The sequence below is a fragment of the Diadema antillarum genome, unplaced genomic scaffold (assembly GCF_040938485.1).
Source record: "Diadema antillarum isolate AM-2024a unplaced genomic scaffold, OU_Dant_1.0 seq00000460_RagTag, whole genome shotgun sequence".
In the NCBI taxonomy this organism is placed as follows: Eukaryota; Metazoa; Echinodermata; class Echinoidea; order Diadematoida; family Diadematidae; genus Diadema; species Diadema antillarum.
This window is the reverse complement of record NW_027271431.1, coordinates 490,001-503,621: the sequence shown is the minus strand read 5'-3', so window position 1 is coordinate 503,621 and position 13,621 is coordinate 490,001. Positions and strand designations below refer to the sequence as shown.

The window sequence follows — 13,621 nt, the reverse complement described above, 5'->3', positions numbered from 1 at the left end:
AAATAATAATACAAATACACACAAAATAAACACACACGCATACATGTATTACAATTATAAGGAGTTTGATCGTATAAAACAAGATACTAGTAACTCAATTTGTGTTAATTTGAAGTGTTTGTCACTAAAGCAGGTAAAACAACAAAGAAACTAACAAAATATGAGAGATTTTTAAGTCATTTTTAAATCAAGTATTTTACTTGTCATGTAACAAGTTTAGTGAGGTATCACTGGAAAAGAATTGTGGACAGGCCAAAAGCTTGCGAGAATAATAAATATAGTAAATAATATCATACATGTGTAATATATTATCATATAGACGTTTCGCGTGATGTTTGTTATACTGGGAAGGACTGTTATAATGTTTCTACTTTTTCTGCGGCCTCACTTGTGAGAACAATGACCGTAACAGAAATTGATTGATTCGACTGTATTGGGGTACACCAAAGCTGCACTTGCATGTTTGTGCATCTGACCTGGATGTGCGTGTGTTCATTATAGTACAATATCATCTCAACTAGCCATAACCTATTTTTCAAGTTCAAAAGAAACAGTAGAAATGGGTTATGGCTGGTGAGATGGAGAGAGGGTTCAATTCAGACCAAAGATGTCTTACTGCCGCATGAAGTTAGGCAACAAATCTAGGAGCTATAAAGCCAAAGCTGTTATTGATTATACGTATGTGACTGTGCTCTTTTAGATTATCTTTTTTAAAATAATTTCTGATTAAACAAATTTAAGAACTCCTACACAATTTTACAATGCGATGTCTCCCTTTGCAGAATCCAACGCCAGTGGGTTTTACACATTTTGATTTTAGGATCCATCAATTATGATGATAGTTATGATTATTTTTATAGCGTTATATCCAGAGAAGCACTCAAAACGCTTAAAAGAAGTGAAAATGGAAACTGTTCAAATAGGGAACAATGCATAACGAGCAACCAAAATGTAATTCAAAACGACTACTTATATGCAAATTTAAAGAGATGTGATTTTATTTTCACTTTAAATGCATCAATATTAAGCGGTTCCCGGATATTAATATATACAATTTATTCCAAAGTGACGGACCCGCAGGAACAATGATCGATCCCCCAGTGGGTATGAACTTTTGATACAGCATATGAAATTGAGTCAGATGACCATAGTCACCTAACAAGGGTGTATTGCTGATCATGAGAAACGTTATAGTCACGAGCAGTGCTATTGACAAAATGTAACATGAGAAGAAGATTTCAAACAGAATTCGTGATTATATATTGGGCAACCAATGTAGTGATTGGAGCACAGGGGTAATAATATTATGATCTCTTTTCTAGTGTGAGTTCTTATACGGGCACTTGTAATCTGAAGTTTTTGAAGGCGTGAAGGCTTATCATAGGCAACTGGAAAAAATGAACATACCAAAATCTAGTCTACATGATAAAGAGGCATGTTCAAGCTTCTCGCCAGTGGACCTCAGGTAGGTAAATTACTAAGTTGCATGGCTCGAATATATGCATTTTGCAATAATTCTATGGAGATAGGGGAATATGCGAGCAGTGCGTGATTATCCCCTGATTTTTATTCTTAAAGGAGCTTAGTGGGCGTTATATTTGGCCCTTTTTGTCCATTTTCCTGTTTCTTTCTTCACCGTGGGCGAAAAACGCGGTCAGTGTAATTATGGCCGAGGTAGACTGTGGACGTTGAGTGGATGAAAGGCTCTAAGCTCGTACCATAGAGCAACTTTGGCCGAGTAGGAGGTAATGAAGTGAATGGAAAATTTGATCAGGTCACGCCAGAGTCATCCGTGTAGAACTGAATCATCGTACGTCTCTATATGTGTTCTTTTGAGGGCATAACGTCGTGCACAAAGGAAGTCTTCCTTCAAATAGCTACGTATGACATTTCCTTAGCTTAGGAGAAAGAAATAACGCCTCTGCGTGGTGTAAGACTGCAATGATTATTCAAGCCTTTGACATGAAGGTGGATTGTAACCAAAAGTTTGGACATGCATTGTCAACAGCACAAACGACTATGGGAAAAATGAAGCACCCTAAGGTGCATGAATTGTGTTCTGAATGAGTTGCTGATTCTCGTTATTTCTTATTGGGCTTAGTGATAGAATTAGTAATTTGTTGAATGACGCATTTGATTCGTTATTTTTTTTAATACTTTTTTATCGTGCATTCATGTACCTAAAGTAATTTAATGGTTTATTCATAAACAATTTATCAATTGTTACGATCAATTTAATACCTTGTAAAGTTCAAATCTGCCAGTTATCTTGCTTTGCTATTTTGAGCTAATATGTAGTAGTAATGTAGCAATATTATATTTGTGTTTATTCTACGTCTATACTTCTCATTTGTCCTGCATGTTAATTTACACGTCTTGCTCTGGTCAATGTGCTGCTCTAATATTCGTGTTATTTCTATACTACGTTGATACTTTTTCACTGTTTTCTGTGTTGTTTGATATACTTCAATAGAAATAATGGACAATGCATGATGATATAAAACCATCTTAATTTGGACTTGGCACAAAATTACACGATTATGTATGATCACCGTTTGACTATGAAACTAACTTTTGCATTTTGTAAAAAAAAACTATCACTCTATAAGCCCAGAGCTTTCCGGAATCGAATGTGACTTGCATAATTAATCGTCTGTGTGCTTTGAGTACTGATTGACACACCCACCCACCCACACACACACACACACACACACACACACACACACACACACACACAAACACACACACGCATTTACGCTCAAACACACACCTATACGATCTTACACCCGTGACTGTCTAATACGTTTTTGATGCGTAAGAGGGCGAAGTGGAAAAAGGCTCCAAACTTGATTCTGAAGAGCCTGAAATTGATAATGATAATATTGATTATTGACAGTGCTTATATAGCGCATAACACATAGTGCATAATGTCCCTATGTGCTCAAAAAATGGAAAGATTATACAAAAAAAAGGAATTTTGATTATTAATATATTAATTGTAACGCTTTCATCACAGAAACCAACTATAAGGTCGCATGGATTGATTTCTCAGTCGAGTTGATTCTACATTTTTGGTCTATTCGTTTGATATGAGTTTTTCGCATTTTCTGTCAGAGTTTCCATGAAAAGGTACTCTTTAAAAGCTGATAACAATCTCAACTTTTTGAAGAATTAAATGGTCTCATTTAGTATTCCGTCTCTAGTTGGTTTTCACCGTTTTCTAATCTTTTCTATCTATCTATTCATGTTTATGAAGGTCTAAGTGAAACCGTACAGAAACTTCAAAAACTGTCAGCTCTAGCTACGATAGTTAGACGTTATAATGAATAAATGTTGTCAGTGAGTGTAACAATTAGAGCTTGGATCTTACTCTCCTTTCGTATGTTTATTGGTTGTCATGGATTTTCTAATGGAACCTTTGTTCTACACACAATACAATATAGGATAATCAATAAGATATAACTTCAGAGTACCTTCTCTCAAAATTAGCACTCTTGCCTGCTTAAATTGCCATCATTTATTTTGGGGATTTAGGATTATCCGAGTCTGATGAGATCCATCAGAAACGTCGAAATGTTTTCTTTCAGAATTTGATCCTAACTAGAAATCCTATCAGTCGACTTTGGGTCCACCTTCGAGACCACTTTGCAATGCAGTAATGTCAAAAGGGAAATGTAGTCTGTGACGAAAATGGAGTGTATGTAAAACATTGTATCAATCATATAATTTGTTGTATTACGTGTAAGGGAATGCATCCTACAAGCTCTGCTATTTACCATTCCTCTCCATTTCCAGCATTTCCGGTAAAATTAAAAATATTCTGCAAACCTCTCTTTTGTCATGTATTGTGATGTAATTTATGCATTCAATTTCTGTAAAATATTCATATGTGTCTGTTGGACATGGAAAAAAATAAATGAATAAATCAATAAATGAATGAATGAATGAATGAATGAATAGATTAGCTCGCGGGTTTTTTTTTTCAGATTCTAAGAGTATTTGTTAAAAGAGACGATTGTTTGATGTCATTATTTCGTTGTTACCGTCGAATTTCCTGACAGAAAAATACAACACGGTTTGTAAAACAAGTCCCTCTCTTTCTTCCTATGCAGGCCCTCCGATCGATATTGGAATGGATATCGACATAGTTTCAATCAACAGCATATCAGAGGTGAATATGGTGAGTCTTTCAGATATGTAATCTTGGTTCACAATTACTGTAAGGTAGTTGTCCTCTTTTACATTGGAATTGTTTGATGGCAGAATACGCGATGGTGGGCAATGTTGTATAGTGAATGGCGCTCTGATGGACCGGATTTGACTCGTTGTTCTTTTGATGATGTGCTTAATTACCCCTTTTCACTCGTCCTTACCCAGATATCAAAATAGCTTCCTTGCGAAGTTAGGGAAAGAGAAATAGCTAAGCATTGTGTACACTACTACCAATATACTTGACAAGTAAATAGGGCTAAATTAGACCGTAATATACTATGATAATGTGAAGAGGACTTCTGATATCGGACGAGCACAAATCATTTTTCACCCGAAATCATTAGAAGGTCTTTATATAGCAATGAGATACAGAAATAATCTTTGGTTTTTACTGTCTTTTCCAATCAAAAGAAAACAAAGTTAAGAAGATTAATTCATTGGGTTAATACTCTAGATTCGTAAGGGCTGAGTATGCTGCTGTATTCAAGACGGAACTTTGTCCCTCCAGTGGTAATCTCAATCAATACCTACTTACAACTTACCTGCGTGTCAGTCCGTCCACCAATGCTTCTCCCGGGGTCGGAAGTCTGGAACTTTTACACTTGACAATACTGCATTTTCTCACAGTGCTATTTACGCAATCATTGACTTCGCACTGACAATTGGCTAATCGTAGACATGCAAGTGTTATAGCATGTGTGTTTCTTTGTGTCAAATTCATGTCTTATAATGTGTTATATCTCATCTCTACGTGCACTGAGAGTGTGAAGGTGCCATTCAAACTGGCATAATAGCATCGTGAAAGAAGTCGTGTGTACTCTGTGTCATTTACGGGCATAATCGTCATGTAGTTTTGTCACAGTATGACCTGAGTTAGGAATTGAGTATACATTTGTAAAGAGACAAGAAACTAAATGAATCATCATCTTATCTGTAAGTAGTTTGAAAGCTCTATCATTATTGTTCTTTTTCATTGAAATTACCATTACTATTGTCATCATCATCGTTAGCAGTAGTTGTACTATGTATGATATACTTAAGTGTCATTTAAAACTTGATTTTGTTTTTACCTCTGTGTAAATTTACCATGAAATTAGTGTAAGAGAAAAGATATCTTCCTATAAATTTTAATTACGATTACGAATATTGTGTTGATTCCATTGCGCATTATACGGTTGGAGAAGATTTCAGGATTGAAATCATGATCGTTTGTTACCTGTCTCGAGTCGACTATGAAAGTTTATTGGATGGAGTGGATATCCGCTTACCCCAAGCTTGGGAGATGAAAAGCAAATATGCTCCCACCGTCAGCCCTGCCTCGAACGCTCAGCTACAGCCTGGGATAGGTCCTTGGAGTTGTATCATGACAGGGTTTTGTGGAAATTAATAACTGCCATACATTTAATCACGTCCCCCGTGTTGATATACTAGGAAACAAGCACTCCAGTAAATAAGCGCCCAATCCTCCATGTATTCTGTTCATTTCAAGTACGCTCAAATATTTACCCCAACTAAATGCATATAGTGGACAGCACACATCGTAATATTGACTCCTTCCCGACAAACTTCTCTGCCACTGCCCAAATTTTTTTTTTCGTCCTATAATTAGCGACTTTGGATAGAATTTGGAAAAATCCAATTGAGTGGACGAATATATTGCAGTCGCCCTCTCTCCCCTCCCCCTCTCTCTTTCTGTACATCTTTCTCTATCCTTGTCTGTTTTCCCTTCTCTTTGGATATATGCATTGAGCCAAACAATTTTAGATTGGGGATTCCAAATCATATATAGCAGAAAGCTCTGCTGTTGTTGTTTTCATCTTTCGGTATGTTGTGAGTAAATTTTAATCGGCACGATGTGAGCGCCAATCACAAATATATTTTAATTGTAGATAGTAGAAATAGATAAAGGAAATATGTGTGTCATTTCTCTCACCTATCATTAGTACTTGGTAAGAGTGTATATAAAGGGGGGGGGGATGGGGTGGGGTAGCGACAATCCGGGTATTATCTCTCCCGGATAATGAGCATCAACGCCGTGCACCGCTCCGAGCACCGATACTTCTTTGCTGTTTGCTTCGCGCTTGTCACAATCCCCTATCAAGAAGGGGAAAAAATCCTCTCGAGATTTAAAAGGGGGCGGGGAGGGAGAAAGGTTGATTAAGATTGGAATCGTTGATTCATTATGTGTTGAGGTAGTGGTACATAGATTGGGGAAAGAAGAAGAATGAAGACCAAGAAAAAAAAATAACCCAGATAGGATAAGATAACTGTAATGGCGTGACACACGATGTCCGATATGTTATTTCATTTGCCCACGTTTCACTCGTGTTGCCATATCATAACGAACACTGGAAATTCATTATGGAAACATATTCAACCCTTCTCTACAGTCGCTGTTATCATTTCAATGGAGCCTGGAGTCGTCATTCCCCCCCCCCCCCCCCCTCGCCGCCTTAACAACGCGTAATGGCAAGTACATAAATGAGCATCCTGCAAAGTATCCTTGTAAGGATGCGCATTGGTGATCGTAAAGAGGGGAAAAAAGAACATAGTGAAACGACCTGAGAACAGTTGAATGACAATTCGAAACCTCATTACAATGGTGGCGGCGTATATAGCCGAATGAAGATGGCGAGTAAACCGAGAAATGGTGCAAGGTAGTCTGCACCGCAGTCGTTACACTTCGAGGCCAGTGCCACAGGCGGCCCGTGAAAAGTAGTACCTGGTCATGCTGTTTTTGTAATTGATGCTCGAGTTGATACATAGCACATCGCCAAGGGCCTGATACCCTCTAGAGTTTAACTGGAACAGCGAAATGGGTTATTATGGCGTGGCTATTCCTATCTGCTTGATCAATGCGGAGAGCACGGGAGAAGACCACCGTGATTGAAAATTCAAGCGAGCGCATATTCACGCAGTGCGAATTTCGCTTCTTAAAATAACACCAAAGAGCGTTTTCTATTTCATTCGTTTACTTTGTTATTCTGTTTATGATTCTTATTTCATTAAATGTCTTTCTTTTTTTGTGTTGCTTCTTTCCCTTTGGAGAATTTTTCTCTGGCCTTGTTTTGATTTGCTGGAGGGTAGGCAACGATTGGAACTTGATCGATTGTATATGAAATAAGGATTACTCCTCCCTATACAATGATATTATGAGGGAATAATTTGCCAAGACACTCTTTCGTATGCCTTCCAAAGTCCCACAAACCACCAAAACGACTGAACTTGTTTTAGGGAAGACAATGGAAGATAAAGTGGTAATGGACCAAAGGATTAACTCGAAAACATTTGTTTCATGTTATGTTCTCCATGAAAAATAATATCACTTGATGATCCTTTTTTGCGATCTGTAAGTAATAATGACATTTTTTGTTTGTAATGGTACCTTTACGTTGAACAGCAATGCATGAAGGGTTTACGTCGAGTTTTATTCACAATTCTGCGGATCTCCAAGAGCATTTCCATAATATGGACGTAGATAACAGAGTCGTAGATGTAATCATTCTGTTGTTACAGAGGTATTCGCTATTGTGATCCTTCATTATACCACGCAAAAATGTTAGATTAAGCTCAAAACCCATATTATGCCTGCGATATATTCGCTTCAATAAGTGGGTTTCATTCTCCAGCGTAATTCAATCATGAAAATACGTTCTTTAATATATGAACGGGTGAACCTGCGAAAATAAAACGGAATAAAAAATAATGATATGTCATCATACACTAGATATACCATGTTTCATTTTGTTCTAAAGAAAATGCGATTGTCATAATGATTCATTTCCCTTCACTACAAGTTTTCTTATGTTTCTCAAATGAAATTCGGTACCATTGATCGGATCTTTTTGTCTTCTTTTTTTCCTTCTACTCCACTGAAACGCACCACGAGGAAGGCTTTTTGGTGCCTGTGATAGATAATTGTGGAGTTGTCTTGAAGAGCGCCTAGCACCGGCGTCCGCTCGAGAAGCTTCCCGAAATAATTATCAACATGAGTATCGCTGTTGATTTGACTGACAAATGCACTCACTGAATAGTGCACATTAGAAACCATTAGTCAATGGGTTTACCGGCAGACGGATTTTAAAGGGAAGCGCATTGCGATGATCTCACTTGAAATCAAAATCAAACCTTGATAGACAAATAGTCCAGCGGCATATTCAGATCAGACCGAATTGTTAAGGTTTGCCTATAAAAGTGCCAAATTTGGCATCTATGTAGACTGATATATTCTAAGTACAGATTTGTATATTGAACCGCTCAGAATTCCGACGTCTTCTCCCGGTGTCATAGTAACAAATTATTAAAAAAACACATATATTTGTAATCATACAATGCAATAATTCATGTTCATGGAAATGCTCAGAAATGGTAACTGCTATGGTAACATTTGAATTTCCATAAACTATATATTTATAATGAAACAATATAAAAACATTATAGACGTTTCTGAGTTTGTTCAAGTTAGACTTTGTTTGCCATCGAAATCTTAGTTCTGCAAATTCATATTATCTTCTCTATAACATGGTAGTTGCTATGTCAAAAACTTAGTAGAAAATGCTGTTTGAGAAAATACGACCATTTCTATATCAAGGCAAAATGCCGATGACTTTAATAGTTACACAAATGACTCTATAAAGTACATTTAGTTCTAACACTGACTGATTACAATTTAGATGTATTTTTTATGGTAATGGTCATACCAGATGGAACAGTTGCTAGGCAACACCATGATAGACAAGTAAGTATGCTTAGCATACAAATCAATAGAAACTGTATGTACTAATGTATTTTTGAATGTAACTCCTCCTCTTTGACATTATCATATAATATATCCTTGTTTTATACCTATCATACTCGAATTTACTTTTCTAATCCGTCTCTTAAAAAACAAAAAACAAAAAAAACACACATACAAAAAAAAAAACCTTGTGCTGGTTCATTTCTTATCATACCCACAACCTTGAATAAATAGGAAGCTAATTGCATTTGAACAAGTAATTCTAAAGCGATATATTGAGTCACTTCTACATTTTACTATTTTATCAATGAAGACGTATGTTTCTTTCATATTTCGTTACCATGGCAACGGGAGAAGACGGCAGATTTCTGAAGAGCCCAACATCCTAATTTGCATAGAATACATCGGTGTGCATGACATGTCTGCTGAATTCGATTGTATGAGTCAAAACTGAGCAATATTATTTCACTTAAAGAAGGACAAAGGGTGTCTGTTTCCCATTTGCCGTTCAGCTTTTTGGTTTCTGTTTCGTCGTGGCTTTTGAAATGTTCATCATTTGTATCGAAGCTGATAACTATTATATTGTAACCTTTGCTGCCAAAGTAATTCTATCAGTTATGAATTCAGACCTCGCTTCATTCTTTAATAAAACAGTTAAGTATGCAGCCGAGAATATTTTCCCTTGAATCTTTTATTTTGTTTCTTACTATTCTTACCCTCACCCTACCCCCCCCCCCCCGAAAAAAAAAATGTCTGTAAGTTCTTGTGCATAGTTCAGAAGAAGTCGGGCAAATAGTTCCTTCACAAAAACACATGCGTGGGAGAATGGTGAGTCACGTAGTTGACGTAATTTTAGACTATTTGTCCGAATTTTTTAGTCATCTACGGCCGACAAGCTACATAGTGACATTATGACCCCAACTTCTACTATGCTATCAAAGATAGTGAGACACCTTATCTAATTCGGTTATACATTAATACCAACAGACACACACACATTTACGCATTAATTATATTCATATACGTGCGCTTGACGTTGATATGGAAGGGACTCAGAGAGAAATCTATATTCAGATATAACGGTAATTACAAGAGCAATAGTGTATTCAAGAGACGTGTCGATATATACATAATATTGTACGATTGTGTAACACGCAATAATCGTATATGAAATGCGCTCTATCCATGTCGGGTCAGAATCTAGAACACTGATACTCCGGTGCCATTGTTGATGGCATACATAATTTTCCATGCATTCCGTAGATACGCCAGTGTGATAATACGTTCGCATTTCAAGGCCCTGCCCATAGGTTACAAACTTGCGACCCGTGTTATAGTTTTCAAACGAACAAAAGGTAACTATATAAAACACACACGACCACACACGTACACAAACACACACACACACACACACCCATACACACATTCTATCTCTCTCACTCACTTTGTCGTTGTTGCAGTTGCATTCTAATACTAATTGAGAATTACATTATGATAGATGGATAACAATAAGCGTTGCGGCTTATCCAGTTGATATGTTCTACACTCGTTCTTCTGCATATATTTGTTGTTTTCTTTATTCTCCCTTTACTCGGGTTGCAGTATAGGCCTGGGCAATGAAATTTATCTCGCATTCATCTCTCATAATTGGGTTTCATAGTTGATTCCACATCATGTGGCTGTCTTGCAAGCGTGCGCAGCGGTCATGTGCCGTGTGAGAGGAGGGAAGGCGACTCGGGGCAGACGATGAACACGACGCTGAACGATCGCCGTGAAGTACCTGTTTACCCTATGAAATGATCGGGGCCTGGGGGACCCCGGGGTAATGTTAGACACAGAAGGTGCTTAAGACGGAGATGGAGAGGGCACTTGAGTCCTTGTAGCCCTGGAGTACCCGTCATGGTCATTCAGACCAGCCGGTTCCTGTACCGACATCTTACACCGCGGTGCGAAGAGGCACAGCGGAGGGCATGCACGAGGGAGACATAACCAAGTTTCGTTAGGGGGTTACCAACTTCGACTCTTTTATTTTCTTTCTGTTCTTCTAAGAACTAATTAGGTAGGAGGAGGGAACTAAGGGTTATTAAAAGTTTGTTTTCAAGAAAGGAACAAGACAAAAACAAAACAAGATTTGTATATTCATAAACTTAAATGAACGATTCAAGTTCACGATTATTCACATGGGGTCAACATTCAGTATTCATAGAACTGGCGTGTAAAAACTACGTCTTTTGAATAGAATCATCACCGAACAGAGTGACGTCATTTGAAACAAGTTATTTCTCACTTCCCAAGTCTGTATATTCCATCACTGTCTGCCAATGCATTGCTGTTCTGATGCATGTGCTCACGGGCTAATGGAAACTCTTTCAGACCGAACCACGGAATACGTGTGACGTTCATCCAGTGAATTATTCATGACTACTTACATCCAGATATTACATCTCGTCACGAGAGGATTTTTTTTTAGCTGCAAATGAAGACACATATAAGATACTGTATATATGTCGTACTAAGAAATTATTAGACGTGATTATCATCATTTCATGCAGTATGTGTGGGCGTACACACTTAAGTGTGACTGACAGATACGACGATCAGGGAGTGAAAAGAGGTGGCGTGTAACGAGACTAGCTGGTATTATTGTCACGTGAATAGGTTTTTGCTTGTTATTACTTGATCATTCCATTACTCCCGTAGAAGGGCGAGTGATCGTGATCTATTCGCTCTCTGTAGAAGCTCGATGAGCTGTAGTTCGAATTCGATCTTGACCTCCATATTCCGTAATCGATGCCAGATTCAGATCGCCTCACCTCAACTGTTGACTAGCTAGTCGAGGCGGCGCGAATAGAAGTCGTTTCCGAAAATCCAGCCACCCCCAGCCTTATATCCCCCCCCCTTCCGTACACCACCTTCTCCTCTAGATCTTACCATCACGACATAACAAATGTGTGGGCGTGAACACATCCCAAGAACCACGTGGTATAGACAGTAAGATAACGTTTTGTGTAGAAGTGCACATTATTCACTACACAGCATACAATGTAATGCATTAGCACCATAGCTCCAACGGAAGAGATGCACACACACACACACACACACACACACACACGCACGAGAGAGGTGTGTGTGTGTTGACCTTCGTGTAAAATCTTAAAGTTAACTGACATATTTCTGAGACCATAATCCTCGTCGAGCGTTTGCTTTAATCAATATGTCTATGGTCTTCTACATTTCTATTATATATCTAGAGTCAATTTTGTCTATTGATTGGCACGTACATATAATTTCTAAGTTTACATCTGCATAAGATAACACCTTCTCGTCTTCATTTTGTATCATCACGAAGAATTGTACATTTCTGTTACATTTATGTATGAAAATTAAATACAGAAATAAATTTAATCAATAAATCAATTATACTTCATTTCATAAGATTATGTGCGTTAGATGTTTGTGATTCCCATGATAGGATTGTAAACTATTTCTTGGATACACAGAAATTTGCAAGATGTTCGCGACTTTGGCTTAGAATTTCTAAAAATACAAAAACGACAAAGCAAAGACACAAAACTGCATTCACCTGAATGATGTTTTGTCATACCAGGAAAAAGTCACGGCAAAACTTCTTCTTTTTTTTTTGGTGGGGGGGGGGGGTTCCAACACCTAATTTTCAAAAACTTATATTGTGTATACCAAGAGGTATAAGATACCGAAGATGTGATATCCGTGTCGTTGAAATGAGTATCGATTGACATTATTTTTGTCATCTTTGAACACCAGGCATTATTTTATGAGACTGTTATAGACAATGTAGGCCTACGTGCTAGTCTTTGAAGGAACGGCTAACCATTACACTGTATTTGGAAGGAAAGAGTTTTTTTTTTTTTGTAGACCCGGGAATATATCAACGTAGTTCAAGGGAATCCATGCCATAGCAGACGTGATAAAACTAATACTGATATTGCTGCTGCTGCTGCTGATGATATTAATGATATAACAGTCATCACCATCAGCATCATCATCATCATAACAGTGATAAACTACATGTATTGCTACATTTTATATTAGTATCATTATCATCATGATTATAACTGTTATTGTTGTCGTCATAACAATCAATAATAGTAATAATGATAATGATAGTAATGATGATAATAATAATGATAACAACAACCATAATAATAACAATAACAACAACAATAATAATGATAATAATAATAATAATAATAATTATTATTATTATTATTATTATTATTATTATCATTATTATTATTATTATTATCATTGCTATCATTACTATCATTATTATTATCATTATTATTACCACTACTACTACTACCACTACTACTACTACTACTATTATATAAGAACAATGTACCAGAAAATATCACCATTATATGCAACAGAAAATCAGAAGTAATGTTTTAGATATATGAGGATTTTTCGGGGAATTATGAGATATCTAAACTACATAAAATTCAGGAACCATTTTTATTAAATCCTTAAACAAACGTCTATATTTGATATCCCATGACTTTCTTATTTCATGATATAAACGTACTTGTGATGACACTTCTACCGTTGCCACACTTTATTTCAGTTAATATGGCAGGAAAGCAGAGTCAGTTCAAGTCACTGTGTGAGTGTAAGTGTATGTGTAAGCGTGTG

At 37.0% G+C, this 13,621-nt stretch overlaps 1 protein-coding gene across 1 annotated transcript in view; it reads left to right on the top strand.

Annotated features, from left to right (window-relative positions):
* Window positions 1-13,621, top strand: part of LOC139733015 (gamma-aminobutyric acid receptor subunit beta-3-like) — a 78,622-nt gene that overhangs the window by 15,791 nt on the left and 49,210 nt on the right. Inside the window, exon 3 of the mRNA XM_071643858.1 lies at window positions 4,113-4,180. Coding sequence (XP_071499959.1) covers window positions 4,113-4,180 — 68 coding nt within the window. The remainder of the gene's footprint in view (window positions 1-4,112; window positions 4,181-13,621) is intronic.